Consider the following 20,885-nt stretch of genomic DNA (forward strand, 5'->3'; position numbering starts at 1 on the left):
AGTACCAAGAATTCATGTATTTTCCAGTTTAGACCTTATAACTTAAGCCATCTGTAGGAGGAACAGGCCGTCAGTTCTAAGAACACTCCAGACAGTCTCAAATACGTTTTTAACAATGACCAAAATAGACTCTATAAATAAAAGCTAAAAGCATTTTGAGCAGCCCGAAACGAACCTAATTTTCCATTCAGACCAAGAAATAAAATCGCCCATGAATGAAATACTCAGTGGGCCACATAATAGGCTATGCGCATGTCCCAGCTCGCGCACATGGTGGAAGCCATTGTCGAGTGTGGAACGCGCGTTTGCCGCGCTTTTTGAAAGCCTTGTGTACGTGTGGATTTCGTGCGAGCGCCGACTAGGCCGTGAGCTTCGCTAGCTTGGCCAAATTAGTCCTTTGCACGGATTCCCCAGAACCGGTCGTGGTCGCTCGCTCACAGTCTCCGTTGTCCGCCGGTCGGTAGTTCTGAAACGGAAATTCAAAAATACCAGAATTGCTAGGATTCCAAATTCGCAAAGAAAACTTGCATAATTCAAATTAACATTAGTCATATCAACAGCTTCCGCTGCTGCAAGTGTTTTTGAAGACGTCTGTACGGGGCACTCAGCGCTCGCCTTTTGATTTATAAAAAAATAACAATTTGAGAACAATTGCTATTGTCTGGCATATAGAGCCCTCTGTTCTCCGGGTCGCTACATTATTTTCAGCCCTCTGACTGGTGAGTAATTGGATTGCGAAAAGTTGGGTGTATGTGCAGTCAATTGTTAGTTTTAAAATACTTCACAATTATTTTAAGCTCACATTTTTTTTCCAAAATGGGACAAAAAATGGTAAGCAAAATAAGTAAAATTAAAAAAATTGGATTTCCATTTTTAAAAATTTGTTTTATTTACAATCGAAAAACATTTTTTTTTTAAGTTATTAAACTTTAAGTTTTGCGGCTCGCCTTGAAATATAGCTTTCCAAAGAAAATACTATAACTTTGGTATGTTATTAGGTATTAAGATTAGAAGCCTAAAACTTCTAGAGTGATGCAATAAGGATTAAATATATTTAAAAGGATTTATTGGCTTTGGCTCAGTCAACTTTTCTTATTCTCTTGCGCTGTTTATATGGAAACGTGTGAAAAGAATGTGAAAAAGTGAAAGTCTTCTCCAAAGAAAAATCTTTCAATTACAATCGTCTAATTACAAGGGAAGTTATTAAATTAAATTTTGCTGTAAGCGCATTGTACTTTCCTCCTTATCGTTCCCCTTTCACTTTGTTTATAAGAAATAACAAAAGGGTAAAAGTTCAGTCCCTTCAGACCTACATGTAAACGCAATTTTTAATTATGTCGAGGGAAAAGCAACAGAGTTTATTTTAATGTACAGAAAGTTTGACAAAATTAACTTGAAAACTTTTAAGGAAGGTCAGATTAGTATAATTATTTTATGGTATTGTTGTACATTTGTGATTAGTCCAAGCAAGCGTTTTTTTCTCATTTAATTCTGCATAAATATTCTTTTTGTTAAGATACCAGACATGGACTTTATATTTGTCCTTTGTACTATACTTTCTTGTTTCCAAGCTCAGTTCTGGCCAGATAATTATAGCATAATTTACTTTAGGAGGTTCATGGGGCAAGAAGAACTCAGACGCGGTCAGTGAACACGGTCATCATGGAAATATTGAAACCTCTCTTCAGGCGTTCGTCCGTGCGCTAGAATTTCCGATATTAGGCCAGCGGGGCTTCGAATCTAATTAACGTCGTGTGGTCTGGGCCCCTGACATGGAGACAGAGAAACATTAAAGCTAATCCTCGGGAAGTTTCCATAACTTTGTGGCTGGCACGCAGCTTCAAAAGCGAGAAAACACCCAACGAGAGGGCGCCTCGTAGGCTTAGACCCGCCTTCCCAGCCCGACTCTATTCGCATCCTGTCAGTGTCACATCAGCGCAGTGATTTTCCAAATGATCGGATGGTGATGGTGGCCCAAAAATTAGCATAAGTCAATCAAATCAGTCCCATCCGCCACCCAGCACGTAGCGGCTCCATCAGCGCAGATCAGATCAAATTTGTCACTCTCGAGATGGCCCATAAGGTGCGGCAGGGTTATCCCATGACTGAAAGGATGAATGGCTAATTAGCTTCACAATCAGCCGTAAATATTTAAGACCGAAGCTGCAATAACAAATTTACCTCATTAGTGCTTATACTCGCCAGTTTTCCTGCGATGGCTCCTTTTGTCTCTTCAATTGTTTTTTTTATAGCTACAGAGTGGCTCTTATTTAACGCAAAAAAGTTGCTATCCATGGGCGCATATGCAGGAACGCGGAGAGAATCGACTGGCTGGTACCCTCTTGCATCAGTCATGAGAAGACTCCTCCAAAAGCCACGTATTACAAGCGAAGTGGTAAGGTAACCGCCCTCAAACCGGTTATTACAACCCTTTTGCGGACCCCCCAACCCATCCCTTTCGGGAGCCAAAAAAGTTTTGCGGTTAATAAAATTGAAACGCGCGCCAGACGCACACACTGCGTATACGCAATGTGTCCGCAGGGCCCTATTTGCTATCCTCCTGCACTTGACTTTCATAGGATTCCATAGCCCGGGCAGCTGGGAGAACTGGAAAAACTTGCTCATGTTTGACAAAACACTATGGTGGGTGGAAACTTTAAAAGCTGCCACTGGCAACTGTCAGTTGCAGGCCATCGGCCGCAGTGGCTGCAGATTATTTGCATTCGCTCCGATGACAGACGGCACATAACGCACGTCCTTTGACGATGAAGTGGTTAACTATAAACCGATCAGGACTCTGGTGGCTGTGATGGATTACGAGATGCAGCAAAAAACTCAATCGAAAAAATTTAAAGGCAGCTTAACGTAGGTGTTTGTTGTGTCATGTCAGGAGCTGTAAACAGATTCATGTCACGTCATAATCCGACATCTCTGCGGTCGAGGTTGCTCTCATTCCCGAGACTAGTTTAAACGAATTCCATTGGCTTTTGCGCAAGCCATGGCAACCATGACGACGGGCCTGTAGCTCCTTTATTTAACATTCGAAATTTATTTTTCCGTTTAATTGCCTGCAAATGAAAACACCAGTTCGCCAGGTGTGTGTTTGACTTTTGACAATTTTCAATCTTTCATCAGGAGAGCAATAATAAATAATGTTTCATTTCCGAGCATGTGCCAGCCCGTGCTCGAATTGATATTTATGTGTGTAATATCCATTTATTCGCTCCTCTATTGCCTGTTGGCCTAAAGATGCGGCCCAGCCAATATTCGTTCGACGACTGATTTATTGATGGGAACATTAAATGTTGGCAGCATTCCAATCTTCTTATTGGGTTTTTCCCGGACCCGCCGGCCAACAGTATCCGCGTATCCGGGACTTAAGACGATAAAACTGAATGACAAGTTGAAATTTAAGTAGCCCCCGGATTGTTGTCCCTAGTTCCAATTACAGTCTCCAATTATGAACAGCTTTAAAGCCCTTGCTGGCCTCAGCTTTTCCGTTCTCCCAGTTTCCCAGACTCCCCGAAGGTGCGGGGGAATTAATTTGCCATATTAAACTGATTTATGTCGTAGCTGGATATTTATGGCACTGAAGGATCGTGGCCACGTCCGGGCTCTACTGCTCAGATTCCGAGTCGGGAATAATTATAGCGAGGTGTTGAGAGGCCTTTTACCACATGAATATGCAACGGCCCGGCACCTGGCTCATCCATTTCGCAATGGCGGGTTTTCATCATTCCTGCCTCGAGTCCTCTACGCCAGCTGTCGAATCACACCATTAGGAGCGCCTTCGAAGTCTTTTGACTCGAAGGCAGATGCGTCAATCGCTGGGTTCGCTTTGCTGCAGCGTGTTGCAGGGAAATGAAATTCGATTACGACTCCAGTCAGCCGTGCGGATGGTGAGCAATGCGTGACATAAATAGGAAATTAAATAAGGCAACGGATGATAAGCAGTCGGAGGAAAAGCTGGCGCTGGGGCCAACTTACTCATGGCCAAATCCCTTCTGACGAGCTATCAATTTCTGGCACTACGCATGGCAGGGATACCAGTTGCGGCGGCCTTCGTGTCCTTCACCCTGTCAACGTCGTGGTGGTGCCTGATTCGACTTGTGACAGGATGCCACTTTTCTATTGTCCTGCGACAGGACTCACCTGTCTGGGAACAGGTTATTACGCATTTCCCCTTCGCTTCGACTTCAATATGGCGTTTAATGTGTTCAACAATCATAAATTCACCGTGGGACGCCATTACCAAACCAGGTTAAAAACCTTGAAAAAGACTCTTGATATCGCAGGTGTGCTAAAATGATTATATTTATGGGCTATACATTGGCTATACCATTTACAATATTAGCTAGAAATTAGACAGAAAAAGGAAAATATTTCTTTAAAAAAGTGACTATATTTTATAAAAAATAAAGGAAAAATTTAATATTTCTTTTAACAATTTTTAAACGGGCAACAAAGGGAATCTACTTACTACGGAAATGAGAGCCAATACCCCACGGTGCAAGCTGGATTCTCTGAGATCATCGCTAATGCTTTTAACTTCACAAATCTCAGGGACACAGTGCAGGAATGATTTATGGAAAAAAGAGATTTATTCCGGAGGTCTTCAGTGTTGTAAGTTCTTTGTGTCATCGGCATTAACTAGTTAAAGATAGATGGTGATGCTAATTCGATGGCCAGCCTGAGGATGACTTAGGGGACTGGAAAACACTCTTTCAGACCTTGCTTTTAAGCTATGAAGGCTCGGAATAAAAGTGTAAACGAAAAGACAATTGTAAACAATCATTATCGACAGAAAGTAATTCAGATAAATATGTGTAGATTTAAAATTACTACATGTTTCTAGAGACTTAAACCAGAAGTATGGCCAAATTCCTTTATCGCTTTAGTGACCGAAGGGGATTTGCAAACAAGTTACCCCATCTTTCATACTCGAAGATGAACAGGAGTCATTTATCATGAAATCGTTCTCTGGGTGACCTGCCTGCTGAGGTTGACTGGACACGGACCACAAAGGGCCATAAATAATTTCAAGGAACTGTGAAAGAAAGGCATTGGTATATTGTGTTTTTTATATTGTGGGCGAACTCTCCTTGACAGGACAAAAGCCAGGGAACAGAAAATGAAAATAAAAAGTCAAATAAAACGGAAAATGATTAACTTGTATAAAAAGACACATTCAATTTCAGGAGGGAGTGTTTTGAAAATTGGTTTTATATCTCCATAAGTTCGTTTTTTTCGGCAGCCTAATTTGATTTGGGTTAACCAAATTGGATTCATTCGGGTCCTCCGAGCGCGTGAGTGTAAGCCAAAACCTATTTATAGACAATTAGACAACAAGTTGTTCCGGTGCTTGAGTCCTTTCTTAAACTAGTATGGAACCGTATCACATTAAGGGCCTCTGCACTCCTCAAAATTGTCCTTTAGACGTCCTAAAGCCCCAAGTACCAAAAGAATGGGTTTGACAGAATTTTCTTGCTCCTTCTTATTGCCTTTCTTGTTTACTCTCATGTCTCTGTCACTCGAACAAGTCTCCTTTTCAATAATTTCCCTGGAATTCCTCCTCCTGCCACGCCTTTGGCTTCTTTTGTGTATTTTTACTTTCTATTGTGGCGAATGAGACAGTATCGCGAAAATTCATTTCAATGCCACCGGCCCAACCATGTGTGAGGAAGGCGCTGGAAAGGAATATCCCGATATGGTGTTCGATTCATCCTCCGCGGCGAATCCATTTGGAAACACATGACTCCCATGGGGCGAAGTTGTCACAGTGGGCCAAGTTGTAATGAATTTTTGAGTACCCCAACCAGCGATCCTTTGAGGTTTGAAGGGTGAGTTAATTGGGGTTTAAAAGATGTACATACGTTGTGGTGAGGTGTCAAACAATTTTAGGGCTGGTTCGTAAGATTAAGATTACAAAGAGCTCTGCCATAAACAGCTCGGCGTAAACAATTCAGCTAGATTGTCTGCCGGAAATCCAAATATTTACACAACGCTTAGATGAGCCGGAGCAGCAGCCAAATTGCTAGCATCGACCACATGAAATCAATTAAAATATTTGGCCAACTGCTTGCAGCACATAAAACGCGCCGAGAGGGAAGTGTGGGCACGATAATAACCATAAAAAGTAATTGAAAGTACACTGCGAGATGCGACTATAAAAAATGTTAGTCGTCGCCCGAGCCTGGCAGCATGCAGGAAGTGGCCGGGCCCCGGGGTCTGGCCAAATGAACTACTGACTGTGGGAAATATTTGCGATAATTGAAAATTATTCAAATAATGGAAACATGGAACTTAGCAGAGCACAGTTCTATTTGTTTGGAGGCCAATCACGCGCCGCAAAGAGCGAAAAAAAGCAATGCCCCATTCCCCCGGGGACCCAACACTGGTCCGAGTATCCGGGGAGTGCTTGGCCCAGCTGTCTGTCAGACGGCCGGCGGAATGTCCGCCAGTCGAACAAAAGTGAAAATTAATTAAAACACTCTGTGCTCGTAAATGTGCGAGTGCACCTCTCTTTTTCCGATTCATGTCAGATTATTTCCATAGCAGCCGCAGGGAGCGGGAGCGGGAGCATGAGGAATTTCAAATATTTGCCAAGTAATTAATCATGCTACATCGTGGCCGAAACCTCTGACATCTGAGTGAGTCGCCTACGTCAGCCCCGTCAGGCCACTCAGCCCCAGTCATCTTTATTTCTCTTTTTCCTAACAAATGGTGGCTGTGGACGCCCGATAAAAACAGAAAGCTCCATCATCGCGAACCGCTTGGAAGCGAACTGGAAACTGGCGCCTGCACAGATTACGATAAGTTTTTAAATAAAGACGACAGCTGAAGCCGTCTACATCCCCGGTTGACTGATGGCCGGCTTCCTGGACATCCCAGGAGTCCCTGGAATAGGAGGCAGAGCCAGGTGCCTTCCACGGCCTGAGAGCCGGGTGTGGTTCCACTTTCTTGTTCGACGATTAGTCAGCACCACTCCAAACGAGATGTTATCAATTAATACCCACGCAGCTGTTGCCACGAGGCATCCCTCCTTTAATACATACAAACAATGAGGCATAAATCGGACTTTAAATTTACTCCTGTCTAGCTAGGCGGGCATGTAAAGGAACTCGCTGTCAGTCCAGAAGTCCACCAGCGAAGGCTGCGGCACCTGGGTGTCCAGGTGCTTCAGGCAGCGGGCGAAAAGCTTGCCCTGTGTCACGTTCCGCATGTGTCCCGCGATCACCTCCGACATGAGCTTGTCTACCGGCGTGGCTTGGGCGCCACTGCCCCGAACTGGAACGGCGCGCATGCGCAGTTTGTGTATCTTCTTGGCGTCCACGTCTACAAGGACGGTGCACTTGGCCTGCAGGTTGTAGACGCTCCGGCTCGGAACGTCGTCTACGTAAAAGTCAAAATGGTCCACACTATTCAGGTCGTGGGTGAACCAGTTCAGACTCAGCGAGCCTGCGTCCAGCCGGTTGGCCCCGCAGATGCACACGGGATAGCTGACCCGGGCAGGCGGACATTTCCTGGTACCGTACAGGTCGTCCTGGATTTGCGCGCGCACAATCGACATCGCGCAGATGTCCATGAAGAAGTTTTTGGCCAGGAGCTTGGCCTCCAGTTGTTTTTGGCCCTGGGGTGAGTTGAAGTACTCGGCGCGTTTCACGGCCCGCCGCATGTCCTGGCAGTGATGGCAGTTGCAACCCTCCTTGTATGTCTCGCAACTGGAGCCATCTTCTATACTTTTTGGATTGCTACTTCCTTCTGTTGGCTGACTAGGCTCCGCCTCCTCTGGACTAACTAAGGTGAAGGCAAACTCAGCCGCTCGGACAGGGTCCTCGCTTATCCTCACTGACTTTTTTTGCCTTTGGCCGTTATTTGAATTGGAGTCGGATCTCGACGAATGGTTATTGATCAGAGAAGAACGCCTAGTCCCTTCTAGGCGGGATGAGCTGGATTGCGACTCCTTTATTACCTGACTGACCGACATTCTGGGAGTTACATTTGGGGCTACTTTCAGATTCTGCCTTTCGGAGCTCAAGATGCTGCCGCTTATGAACTTCTGGGCCTCGCGTTCCTCTAATTGTCTGGAGGCGCTAACTATTGTGAATGATGGTGCGGCCGGATTGACAGTTGACGTTATCGATTGAATTCTTGTTCGCGGCGCAGCCTGAGGGGAGCTCTTTGGCGACTTACTCAAGAGTTTCTTTATATTTCTGCTACCTCGCTGCTTTGAAACAGAGCTCTTAGGTCTCTCTGTGGAATTTACCGCCAGGGAGGGCCTTGAATGACCTCCACTCGTAGCTCTGAAGAGCCCATCTGCATTTGAAGAACTGAGGGAACGATGTGTTCCCAAACTGAGTGCAACGGACGAAGACAATCCGACCCGCGGGGCAGTACTGGTCTTCAGAGAGGTTTCGCTTCGATAGTCGGCATCTTCGGTGCTCCAAGCCTGCGCTGTATTTGGTGTGTACCCTGTCAGGGGGGTAACATCGGAGATAAGGCTGGCAAAGTCGTATTTTGTGTGATTGAAGGAAAAGACGGAATGCGGCGGGCTGGAGGTCATCTGCGAAGTACTGGGCACTGTAAAACCAGTTGGTACGTCGGAAAAAAAGGTGTTCGTTGAATGTTTGTGGTTGGGAATTGGCATCCTGGCGACTTGGGATCCTACCATCCTACCTTCATCGGTGGGAGACTCCTTTGATACTGTATTGGAGGTAGAGTCTTCATTCCTTTTCACAAAGTTGTAGAATAGACGCTTTACTGAGGTGAAGGACTCTCCCGCCCTGACCAAGGCAACAGTGTTCCTTAGAAACTGCTTAATGGAGCTTACGGAGGAATCCATACTATGCGCTTGATCCGTGGACAAGGGCCTGGGGCTAGCCAAATTAGTACTTTTTGGTGAAGGGTCTGGAGATACGAAACTCTCCAAAGAAAGCAAATGCGCCGACGTCTCATGCAAACTCAAGTTGCTGGAGGTCTTCTGGCTGGAAAGTAAAGAAGAAGGGCTGCTCTCCTGGCTAACCGCCAGAAAAACTATGGGCTCTTCGTGGCTATTGCTCTTCATGGAATTTCTGGCTTGCCTCGACTGGTCCTTTTTACTTGCAGACCTCGACGGCATTTCGTCCGGCAGGACGATGCTCACCCTCTTCGACATACTGAAAATTTATAATGGGACTCTGGTAGATGATTTATCAATTCTCCTGGGGATTAAATGCAAGTAAATCAAAGGAAGTTTAAAGTGTATGTAAACAATTCCTAGACTCGCTTCGCCCATATAGCACTTTTTTCCAGGCCTACTGAAGGCCGGATTGGAAATTTTCCCCAGGTCCAAAGGGTGCTGTGTTCAATCATCTTCAGTGATGACTAATGGCCAAAGCCCCAGGCCAGGCGACCAGGAGACTCCCTCACGTCCCGCCTACGCCATCGTTGCTGACAGTGCAGCAGTTGGGGGCGATGGCGCATAATTTTGTCATGCTCAAGGGGAAAGGGATATTTGCATAGCTCGCGGGTCTTTCAGCGCACATTAAATATGGGCAGGGTCGGCGTCGAAGGGATGCGTCCCTTCTTGGGGCTCATCAGATATTTTTGAGTCTAATTAGAGCGGCGTGAAGCATAATGAGTTGTCCTTAGGCGAGCGGACCGCCCGTCGCCAGAGGTACATTTTTTTGTGTACCCTGATTCCTGAACCTTAAAGAGTTGCCTGGCAGGACTTTAAGTCAACACCTCAGCTAGGTTTATTATTCGGCTTGACTGCGCAGAAAAAACGGTGGATGATAAACCAGCATGCCGCGTTACGCATTCCGCATAACGCATTACACATACGCCACGTTGCCGCAGCTACCCAGGGCACGCAAGTGTATTAAATTATATTTGGTTGCATGATTTATCTGCCACGTAGGACCTCATCTGACTCCTCGGTAAGTCGCAGCGGGGGATCAAAGGACGGCAACGGGGTGCCGGCACTTCGCCACTTTCTTCGTACAAGGAAGACCTCTGGAGTCAACTCGTATAACAGGACTAAATCATAAATAAATGTTTTCCGCAGACAAGCGATTAGAACACCTTTTATGGCCGCCACGGCTGCGTTTTACAGTCATCCCCAGAGCATTCGCACAAGGCGACACTTTAAGAAAACCGACTGAAATTAATGGCTACCAGCATACAAATAAAATTCCATTCAATTGATTGGGGTCAAGGAGCAGTATTGTGCCCTCTCTCCAGCCCCTAGGCGTTGATGTTTAACCATTTTCTTTGGGCCGATTCCCTCGACGATAGCCTATTGACTTCCACTGCGCCCCTGGGAATACTGTGGCAATGTCCTGCCTTTCCTATTCCCGTAGTTTGTTATAGTGGGCGACCACCTTATCACATTCCCCTCTAACGAAAAAATCAAAAAGTTTTCCGGCTAGTCATAAAAACGGCGAAATAAGTTTACTTTTTGAAGTGTTCGTTGGAGTTCGCTGACAGCTTTTTTACCGAAATAAATAATTGACTCCAAGAGATGAAAAGAAGCTGCAAAGTACAGTATACGCTCGGAAAGAAGATCTAAAAACACGAGAGAAGCAAAACTCATTATCTCATTACCATTATCCTCGCAAAAAAGTATTAGCTTCTTGAATTTCCAAATAAAATAATACCTGACTGAGCCAATTGTACAATTTTACAGGTTATTAAAGAAATTGTCAAACCATTGACGTAAAAGGTCACCTGTCTGGGGGTCAAGTGAGTCAAGTTTGGATTAAACACTTTTTGTGATGACTTTAATGACCGGCGTCAACCCCCTTAGGTGGAAAACACGAGATGTTGATCATTGTAATACCTGTGCATCGGCAACAAAATTACTCATTTTTGCGCTATTTTAGTAAGAATTTGTTTTTGCAAAATTATTTTGCAAGGATGCCTGAACTTTGCGATAATTAGTCAAAAGTTTTGATATCTGTAAGTACGACGCGCTAGCCCCTAGTCCCCCTAGCATGAGCGAGAGGTTGCCGATTTACCGAATTGTTTTTGGAATTTCGACCTAATGGCTCATTGGATTTGCAGGAGAGGCATTCAACGATTTGAGACGCTGCTTCACCGGTTCTGGGAGCAAACATTTTCAAGATGTTCTCCGATAAATATTTAATTTTATGTCAGCAGTGCATTGGCATCGGCGGGAGGCAGTGTGAGCCAAACTAGTTGATTAGATTTCCCAGAAATAGTCTTCCGATACGGAACTCAATGGCATTTCAATCGGCGCAAGAAAGCTCGCATCAGTCGCATTGCCCACAATAAAAATAAATAAATAAGAAAAGCAAAATCAATGGGAACCAGCCAAATGGAGACGATGCCAGGGGCAATCTACTATCAAATTGAAATTGAAGCTGACTGGGGAGCGTCAGCGAGTAAGAAAGTAAAACTCAGCCATTCAAGTAGGGAGCCGAGATAAACTCGCCGGGAAACCCGGAGCCGGGAGTCAGCAGCCAGGAGCCAAGAGCTTGGATCCCGGATCACAAAGCCATTCTGCGTGTCATCTTCCGGCTAAGCCTCTACTCCGGTTTGGGGATAAATGCGTTTGATTGCGATTTGAAAATATTTGCTTCTGCACGAATGATTTTGTATTAGTTCCCTGGCAGGGAATGCCTGGGCAAGGCAGGGTGGCGGGCAGGAGGTGTTTGAAGGGACCAAGATTGAAAGTGCGGTCTGAGTGAGCGTGAAAGATAATCGAAGCCATTGGGGGTAATAGGGCGGGAAGGAATAATTGGACGCTGGATGGAGGGCTGTTCGAAATCTCTCGCAATTTATGTTTATGGGCGCTGTAAATTGTTGTGTAATGCCAGCACGGTCAACGATTGCATGTAAAGGATATTCTTTATTATGCAGATACATGTATCCACCGACAGACGCACTCGAACGGCAGTCGGCCTCAGCTGCTGAATCATAAATTCTATTCGCACTCCCGCGCCCGATGCACACGCAGAGTATGCGTAATATTTACGACATTCATAGGTAGTACATTCGCTTGTCTGCCAGCCCAGATAAGCCGTCGTATCTGACTAACATTTCGCATCCTATTAAAGTAGTTTAAACCGCTGTCTAACCCCTCTCTTGTGTCTGTCTCTCCCCACAGCCTCCGGCGACAGCTGGCGAAAGTCAAACGGCAACCACCGAAGCAAGCTCTGTGGTTTGGACCCAACACAATGTGCAGAATAAAACACCACGCTGTGGCAACCTCTTCGGCCCCCCCTTGCCGGACCTGCAAGTAGGCGAGCAAAAGCACAAACCAGCCAACCCCACAACCGGAAGTGGCCACAGCGAGGCCGTAAAAAGCTAAGCACCGCTCGATCAGAGACATTCAAACGAAACATGAGCGCCCTCATGGACATGAGCCAGACGCTGGCTCTCAGCCTGCTGTATGCCCCCCCTGACGCCACTGGCGGAGTATCCCCCAACATCATCAGCATCGGGAGCGGGAACGGCAGTGATGGCGGCGGCAATGACAGCAGTCTTGGCCTAGCAACAGGACAACAGGGGGCCGCCACGGCAGTGGGAGGGGTCCTGGGTCTGGGGCAGCACAACGCCAGCGCCGACGGCGGAGGTGGCCCATATGTGCCAGTTCTGGAGCGCCCGGAGACATACATCGTCACCGTTCTGTACACGCTCATCTTCATCGTGGGCGTGCTGGGCAACGGAACGCTGGTCATTATCTTCTTCCGCCACCGGTCGATGCGCAACATCCCCAACACGTAAGTGGATATGTCGCGGCTTCGGGATACATCCGAAGTCGGAGGGGGCCAAACCAAAGTCCTTGACAGCCTTAGGCTGGCCTCGTCCCATAAATAATAATGGCTTTATATGGCCCAGCATTACAGCCACAGACGGCTTAAACTGCCACTCAAAATTCATGAGCCGACTTATGAGCTGCATTTTATTTTATTATTGCCCCGACAACACGCATCTCCCATCGCTCCGAAAGTAAATGAGAACTTCTAGGGATGGATACCTCGAGCATCTTAGAAACCTCCCAAAAGTGTGTCGAACAATCTGTCGCCTGCCATTTCGGAATACCAATTCAGTTATTTAAATAGTTAGCCAACTTTAATCGGAGAGGGCGACATGATCGCTGCTTGACCCACAGCTGCCAGGCTACAACTCACTTGTTCCGTGTTGGCCAAGTTACCAGATTTTGGCTTCTTGTGTTTTGTATAAACTTGGTAGCATGTTCCTGACAAGTCGCCGTCGGACAAGGTAAATTCGATTTTGCACCCAGCCCTCAGAGCCCTGAGCCTCTTTAGGTTTCAGCCCTTTTTCAAAGCCACAACTGGGAGCAGTCAGCAGCTGTCGGCAAGGGCCGCCGGCATGCAAATGTTTATGAAGTTTCAAACTTGGGGAAACTTGTACAGAAACAGAAACACAAGCGAAATTCGAATAAATTCAAATATGATTCAATCAAAAGTTTCAGGACGGCTTTGACGGCAGGGGAGCAGGATGAGCGCCCTTTCTGTACAGTTCCCGAAAACGTTGCAACTGTCGGATCCTGGGGGGCTCTGCAATTTGTGAAGGCAGAGAACTGCAGGTGGTCATAATTTGCTGCTGATTGCCCAAATTGCCGCTCTCTGCACACTCGACTTGACAAACTGCAATCAATGGGCAGTAATTTTTGTAGTAATTGTGATTACATTCGTAATTGTGCTGTTGTCGGGACAAAGTTTGCAGTTCGTTTGAGTCGCCTTTGTCGCCAACGGGTCTAGACAAGGAGGAGCGGAAGGTGTCAGGATTCGGGAACGAATCACCAAGCTAATGCTTCGGGGTCGCTCCTTGCCCACTGATTCACATGAGGCCTTTAATGTCAATGTCAAGCCGATTTGTCGCGAATTCATGGGAATGCCCTTTACCCAAACCACCCACGCAACTTGTGCAAGTGACCCAAAGAGCTACCATTCTTATACACTTTATTTGAACGTTGAACATCGAGGACATTGAACACAAATAATAGCTTGGAAATGTCGGATAACGAATGAAATGCTCTTCATTTTTTCACTCTTGAACATGTTTTTACACTGTTCAGAGGCCATCCATGTTTTCCAAACACTTATGTTTATTTCCAAAATATTGTTAGTAAATGGGGAACAGGGCGACTGCCTATGTGGCGTGAGGGCATCTAATGTCTTTGATCTGCAAGAGTATATGATGAGTATATATGAGTCTGCCCGGCACTCCTGGATTTCTGTGTACAAGCTCTCCAATCGAACCATTATTCATTTGACTTGTGAAGCATTTTTTCCGAAAACTCTGCAGGCGTTGAAGCGTCGTGTGGGGGTGCTGAGAGTCTGGGACCCCTGTCAAAGGGTCAACCGGACAAGCACAAAGGCATTCTGTTTTCGGACGAGCTGCCAGAAAATCAGAGACGGGAGACCCTTGCCGGAGAAATATGTGTTGGAAACTAAGCCTGACTGTGTTCTGGTTGCAGCTACATACTGTCCCTGGCTCTGGCTGATCTGCTGGTGATTTTGGTTTGCGTGCCCGTAGCAACTATTGTGTACACGCAGGAGAGCTGGCCCTTTGAAAGGAACATGTGCCGCATCAGCGAGTTCTTCAAGGATATCTCCATCGGAGTGTCGGTCTTTACCCTCACTGCCCTGTCCGGCGAAAGGTACTGCGCCATCGTGAATCCGCTGCGCAAGCTCCAGGTGAGTGGCAGGTGCGCCGAGATTTCGCGTGGTCACTTCTTACAAATCCCATCCCACAGACAAAGCCGCTTACAGTCTTCACCGCCGCGATGATTTGGGTCCTGGCCATCCTTCTGGGTATGCCGTCGTTCCTGGTCTCCAACATCAAGTCTTACACCGTGCTCACGCCCAACGGAAATATGAGCATCGAAGTGTGCGATCCCTTTCGCGACCCGGAGTACGCGAAGTAAGTTTATCCTCCTTTTAAGGTCTGGCGAACAAAGCCGCAACTCATTTCAGCAAGATGTCGCCTTTTAAAGGTTTTTCGCATCTCATAAGATGACATTAATCATTAAAGCACTTGTATCTTGTGTCTTCCATATTTTATCTTGTGCCACATGATGCAGCCATTTTCACCTGCTGCCGTGCTGCCCCAGTACCGGCCAGTCGGACTTAATTCCTTCCTCATTGGGTTTGCCAAGCCTGGGCTGAGACGCAAGTTGTAAATTAATCCTTTCGTGCGGCTGGCGTCAGCTGTTGCCACATAATCTGTCTGTAATGAAAGGGGGTGGACGTATCCTGGCTGCGGCAGGCGCCACTCAACTGGTTGCAAATTTTTCATTTATAGCATGCCAACATGCTTTATATTTATGCCATTTGGTGGCATGTGTTTCGGTCCCATTAAGAGCCTCAATTTTGGGATAAAATGTTTGTAAGCCAAAAGCTTTTGCTTCTTCATTCCCATAACTTAATGTCCTTCACTCAGATGACCGCATAAAAATGGAATTTCAAAGAAAGTTCGAGAAAGTGCCTCCTTTGTTCCAATCCCTATTTGAGACTCCCTGCTCTCTTCCAGATACATGGTGGCGGCCAAGGCCTCGATCTATTACCTACTACCGCTGTCTATCATCGGTGCACTCTACATAATGATGGCCAAGCGGCTCCACATCAGCGCCCGGGACATGCCAGGGGAGCAGCAGAGCATGCAGAGTCGCTCCCAGGCCCGGGCTCGCCGCCACGTGGCACGCATGGTGGTAGCCTTTGTTGTGGGTAAGCTTTGGTTCCCGGATATTCTTCTCCCTCTCTAATTACCCTGGTAACGACTTGCAGTATTCTTCATTTGCTTCTTCCCGTACCACGTGTTCGAGCTGTGGTACCACTTCTATCCCACAGCCGAGGAGGACTTCGATGAGTTTTGGAACGTGCTGCGCATCGTGGGATTCTGTACGAGGTGAGTCTCCCCGAACAGTAACCCAGTTTTCCAGTTGCCGGAAAAGTCAGCACTTTTGGCGACTCACTTCTTCGAGAGACATTTGTCTTGGCTGATCCCCTCCACACAGTGGCAATCCAAGCATTCCTCGAGGGGGTCACAATTTATGGCTAGACTCGCCTTCAGTCACACACATGCCGGGGGAATGCAAGAAAAATGGGGTAAGAGTCCCGGACGTCAGGGTGCAGAATGCAAAATGCAGATGAAGGTCTCGAGGACTGTCTTTAAAGTTTTCCAGAAAACTATTTTACTACAGCGCAGCGGGCACTGCCTTTAGCATAATTTTTAATTGAAACAAATTATGTCCACCCCACTTTAATAGTACATTTATTTTTGTTGACAGCCCCCAACTTTCAGCCCCATCCCCCATCCATTTTGTGCGGCACTTAGCGAAGTAAAACTCTGAAAATAATGTGTCAGCAATTTGGTGACATAATTTTCTGCCCAGCATCAGGGGCAAAAGCTATTTGCATATTCCCCCGAGTTGGCGGAACTAGAGTCAGTTCTTTAACTCTCGATTTCCAACCCTAGTGTTTTATTTTTTAAAGCCAAGATCAGGAAAAAAATTACAAAGAATTATTTAAAATACTCTACATTAAATAGTGTGTAAATGTAGTTTAAAACAAGAAAGGAAAGCTAACTTCGGGCGGAGCCGAAGTTTATATACCCTTGCAGTTAAAACCGGATATGTATCGCAAACATCGGATATAGTTGGCCGATCCTTATGGGAATAGGAATATATACTCCAATTTATTACAATACAAAATCTAAAAAAAGTCCCAAGCTTCTATCTTCAAAAATACGAAAGTTGATATTTCTACCAAATACCATTTCCGATCGTTCAGTTATATGGCAGCTATAGGATATAGTCGGCCGATCCTAATGAAATTTGGTAGGTTGGATCAACTGACCAAAAATAGAGTCTGTACTAAATTCCAGCTTTCTATCTTCAAAAACACGAAAGTTGGGTCATTTCCGATCGTTCAGTTATATGACAGCTATAGGATATAGTCGGCCGATCCTTATGAAATTTGGCATGTCGTATTATTTTGCCAAAAATCTCACCTAAAATTTGAACTCTCTAACTCTAAAAATACCAAAGTTATACCATTTCCGATCAATCAGTTATATGGCAGCTATAGGATATAGTCGGCCGATCCGGGCCGTTCCGACTTATATACTGCGTGCAAAGGAAAGAAGGGTGTGTGCAAAGTTTCAAGACGATAGCTTTAAAACTGAGAGACTAGTTTGCGTAGAAACAGACAGACAGACAGACGGACAGACGGACAGACGGACAGACGGACATGCTCATATCAACTCAGGAGGTGATCCTGATCAAGAATATATATACTTTATAGGGTCGTAGATGTCTCCTTCACTGCGTTGCACACTTTTGGACAAAATTATAATACCCTCTGCAAGGGTATAAAAAGCTAGAAACTTATTCATGGCATTCTCTTGGAGGCGGGATGCCGTGCGGCTTTAGGGGCTCTTTTCATGCCCCGTTTACAATTCAACTTCCCGTCCTTGATTGGTACTAACCCATCTTTGGTCCTGTGTTTTCAATTTGCAGCTTCCTCAATTCTTGCGTCAACCCCGTGGCTCTTTACTGCGTATCTGGAGTGTTCCGGCAACACTTCAACCGCTACCTCTGCTGCTTCTGCGTCAAGCGCCAGCCTCACCTGCGGCAGCACTCTACGGCTACCGGAATTATGGACAACACTAGCGTAATGTCCATGCGCCGCTCCACCTATGTGGGCGGGGCAGGCGGCAATCTGCGGGCCTCGATGCATCGGAACAGCAATCACGGAGGTGGAGGGGGCTCGGGGCTTTCGGCTGGGCGGGGGGCCAGCTTCCACGGCGGGGACTCTATGCCAATGCAGCACAGCAACGGCCACGGGGCGGCAGGAGGCACTCTGGGAGGAGCAGGAGTGGGTGCCACTGGAGGTCCTTCCTCGGGACGTGCGGCGGCCGTGGGCGAGAAGAGGTGAGGCACGCTGATTGTGGAGCTGTTGGAGGAGGAGGACGTAGAGGTGTCCCTTCAGGCAGATGAGCAGCTCTGAGCGAAAACAATAGGCCATTGATCTCACTTTGTGTTGGCACGCAACCCCGTTCCCTGAGCACCCATAGCACAGCGCTCGGCAATTGCCGGCTAATTTAAAATCGCTTCCCTTACCTCACCCTTTCCGTCCCCAGCCACCTCTATCCCCACCCATTCCCTGGATAAAGCGGATGGGTGCATCCCAAGTGCGGCAGCCGCCGGAGGGACTAGCCGTATCAATAGCATTTTACTAACTCTAAGCCTATAAATTTGTATAAAGTTTGAAACAGAACCTATTGCGTACTAGTATATATTTTATGCAGTGTTATCGTTATCCTACTATATTCCCTACTTTAGTCGTACTATATGTGATGTGTTAATTAGGTAAGTCACCCAGCACATTAAATGTAACTCGCAACTACCTGGCCTATCAATAAAATTGTATTTAACGAGCCAGGCCCGCACTACACATACACAGACCCAGTCCCTGCTAATTATTGAGTATACACTCTCCGTAAATATCAATAGGATTAACTTGTAGCATACAATTCTGTAAATAAATGGATTCCATAAGTGTAAATGGTCTGGATGTTGTAATCAATGCAGTGCACTTTCAGAGTTGCGTCTGGTAAGCGTGCTTTCACAGGCTGGAAACTAACATTTAAAGTATCCGTGTGGATATCCGATATTAAGAAATACAAGTAACATTGTCTGTTCCCCGATTTCAGCATCAATCGCTTCGAAAGCAACCGCTTGCGCTACTAAGGGCAAGCCCAATGTGAGCTTCAAGGAGGCCTCCAAGCACATAATCATCTACTCATCGTCCTTAATTTTGTATAAGATTGCTATCAAAATTGTAAATTAAAAAGTTAACCCTACTAAATTGGGAGACCATTGTGTTGCAAAATAAAGCTGCAAAATTTGCGTAAACTGGTTTTGTGTTTATATATTTGGAAAGGTTCAACTTTGTCCTTCCAGACCTTTATCCTGTTAAACTAAGCAGCCCGAAAAGTATGGAACGGTTGCATACCACTCTAGTTTTTGGTTGCAACACACAATTTATAATATTTTCGGTGAATAAATTAATACTGCAGAGATAAAATCTATGCATTGGCAGGATGCTCGAATGCCAGGCGTGCTCAATATCAAATTCTTCCGAAAGGCAAGGTAAATAAAAGGTTTGAATTTGAAATTTTTAAAACAATTTCCACATTAGGGACATGTCCGTAAAACTCGTATAAATAGCGTCCAACAAAGTTGGCCGATATCACCAATTTATTTGGCAACATGAGGCGGACCTTCCTTATCTTGGCCAAATCGTAAAATGGCTTTGAAGTTTGGGTCGGAAAATATAACAAAGGCAACTCCCACAACACCGAATCCCACTTTCACACGGCCCAAGTAATTTTGTTATGCAGACAAAGGAAATCGACAGGATGAGGCCAGAAAGACAATAAATACAATCTGGCCCCAAACACTCGCAAATTTTCATTATGGCATGCCAATCAGGAGGCCACAGGCCACATAGCCACAGGAGTTGGTGTATGCAAATTGGCCAAACACTGCACGCATTATCTGAGCAAACTCCCACCCTGTACCCCACAGCTCACAATAAGCCCCACAACTGTCCCAAGAGTCAATAGTTATTGGCATCCAATAAATGGGGGCCTCAAACGCAAAGCGATCCCATCTGACCCCGGGCTGGGGCCTGGGATAGCAATTGGAGCTGTCCCTTCGCGGAACTGGCAGGACTGTCGACCTATCGACCCTCTAAATCACCAAATCGCATCCAAGTAGATAATTGCGAGTCCGGACAAAGAAAAATTTTGGGACCGACGGGGCAAACGCATCGAATTTGGCCAAAACCTCATCAGGAGCCAAAGGGCATCCGACGTATGACGTGTAACTTATTTGCCCTCGTCCAAAGGTAGGTATGGCTTTCACCGCAAATGAAGCTGATTCGGGGCTAATGGGTTTTGATTCAGCCACTGATGTCCCCCACAATTTCCTAATTGGGGTCAGAACTTCGTTGGGCGCTTAAAGCTTGGCCGACCCAACGGTCATCCGGATGTTTGAAAGTTTGCAATTGTAGTTACACAAACGTAGAGGTAATTAACATTCAAGTTAACATGAATACGTGGGAAGAGCTACCATAAAGCTTTGCATGAAAATTAACCTTAACATAAGTAGTATCTATGAAATTTCATTTAGTTCTCATTTCCAAAGTACCTTTTCCGTCCCAATTTTTCCTTTCGGCAACCCTTTAGGCTTTGATTCTGTAATGGGAGAAAACCCACCAGTTCAGGAGAAAGTTGGTTAAAGGAAGCCTAAAAGAATTTTTGGGAGGAAAAAGGTCTGCTCGCAAAATGCAAAAAACTGGAATCATCGAGGAATGCGAGGCCTTTGCACCGGGATTATCGAGTAGGGAACCGTTAAGAAATGGCCCAAAAGTGCTACTAAGTGATTTATTGACAGGGTCAAATGAGCACATCCTTTATGGCATCGACAGTACGGTAATAACTAACAATTAGTGGGCAAAATGCTCACGCACAAGCATCTCCTATCTGGAGTCACATCACCACCGTCTTCTTGGCACTAATCTTTTCACGAAGTTCCCGTAATGCGAATTAATATTTGTGACGAATAAGTTCTCTATCTGATGAGGGTAATAAATAGAAAGAGGATTAAAACACATGCACCTTTTCAGAAACGATTCTCAACAATTTTTAATGCCATCTATATTAAAGTTAAAATTATAATTAGAAAACAAATATTAGCCTATGAATATATTTAAAAGTGTTGTAAAAGTGTTGTTAAAAAGAAAAGAAAAGAAGAGATCTATATCATAAAGTCAATAAAGAAGGGGGACAATAGCCTATAGCTCTATATATTATTATAAGACTATAGCCATATAATATTGATTTTT

General features: G+C 45.7%; 2 protein-coding genes across 3 annotated transcripts; one reads left to right on the plus strand and one right to left on the minus strand.

The window, feature by feature from the left end:
• The first annotated feature begins 406 nt into the window (after positions 1 to 406).
• Positions 407 to 18,783, plus strand: CCHa2-R (CCHamide-2 receptor). 2 transcript variants are annotated; one of them, XM_017236842.3, is made up of 7 exons: positions 407 to 719; positions 12,110 to 12,725; positions 14,450 to 14,669; positions 14,729 to 14,895; positions 15,505 to 15,698; positions 15,759 to 15,879; positions 17,492 to 18,782. In XM_017236842.3, the coding sequence occupies exons 2-7, from the start codon at positions 12,346 to 12,348 to the stop codon at positions 17,907 to 17,909; spliced, it is 1,500 nt and encodes a 499-aa protein (XP_017092331.2). In that variant the 5' UTR covers positions 407 to 719; positions 12,110 to 12,345; the 3' UTR covers positions 17,910 to 18,782. The 2 variants fall into 2 exon arrangements, with proteins under 2 accessions (XP_017092331.2, XP_043066666.1); XM_043210731.2 differs by lacking the exons at positions 14,450 to 14,669; positions 14,729 to 14,895 and having other exon boundaries at positions 17,492 to 18,783.
• LOC108122275 (serine-rich adhesin for platelets) lies at positions 6,625 to 9,282 on the minus strand. The gene has a single exon (XM_017236841.3). The coding sequence runs from the start codon at positions 9,152 to 9,154 to the stop codon at positions 7,100 to 7,102; it is 2,055 nt and encodes a 684-aa protein (XP_017092330.2). The 5' UTR covers positions 9,155 to 9,282; the 3' UTR covers positions 6,625 to 7,099.
• Positions 18,784 to 20,885: the final 2,102 nt, after the last annotated feature.

The sequence above is a fragment of the Drosophila bipectinata genome, chromosome 2R (genome assembly GCF_030179905.1).
Source record: "Drosophila bipectinata strain 14024-0381.07 chromosome 2R, DbipHiC1v2, whole genome shotgun sequence".
Lineage (NCBI taxonomy): Eukaryota > Metazoa > Arthropoda > Insecta > Diptera > Drosophilidae > Drosophila > Drosophila bipectinata.

What these genes read in the sequence shown, in the direction of transcription:
- LOC108122275 (XM_017236841.3), bottom strand. Translation starts at nt 9,154, where the DNA reads ATGTCGAAGAGGGTGAGCATCGTCCTGCCGGACGAAATGCCGTCGAGG.
- CCHa2-R (XM_017236842.3), top strand. Translation starts at nt 12,346, where the DNA reads ATGAGCGCCCTCATGGACATGAGCCAGACGCTGGCTCTCAGCCTGCTG. An exon ending in GGTGGTAGCCTTTGTTGTGG is followed by an intron (nt 15,699 to 15,758) that starts GTAAGCTTTGGT and finishes AACGACTTGCAG; the next exon opens with TATTCTTCATTTGCTTCTTC. An exon ending in ATCGTGGGATTCTGTACGAG is followed by an intron (nt 15,880 to 17,491) that starts GTGAGTCTCCCC and finishes TTCAATTTGCAG; the next exon opens with CTTCCTCAATTCTTGCGTCA.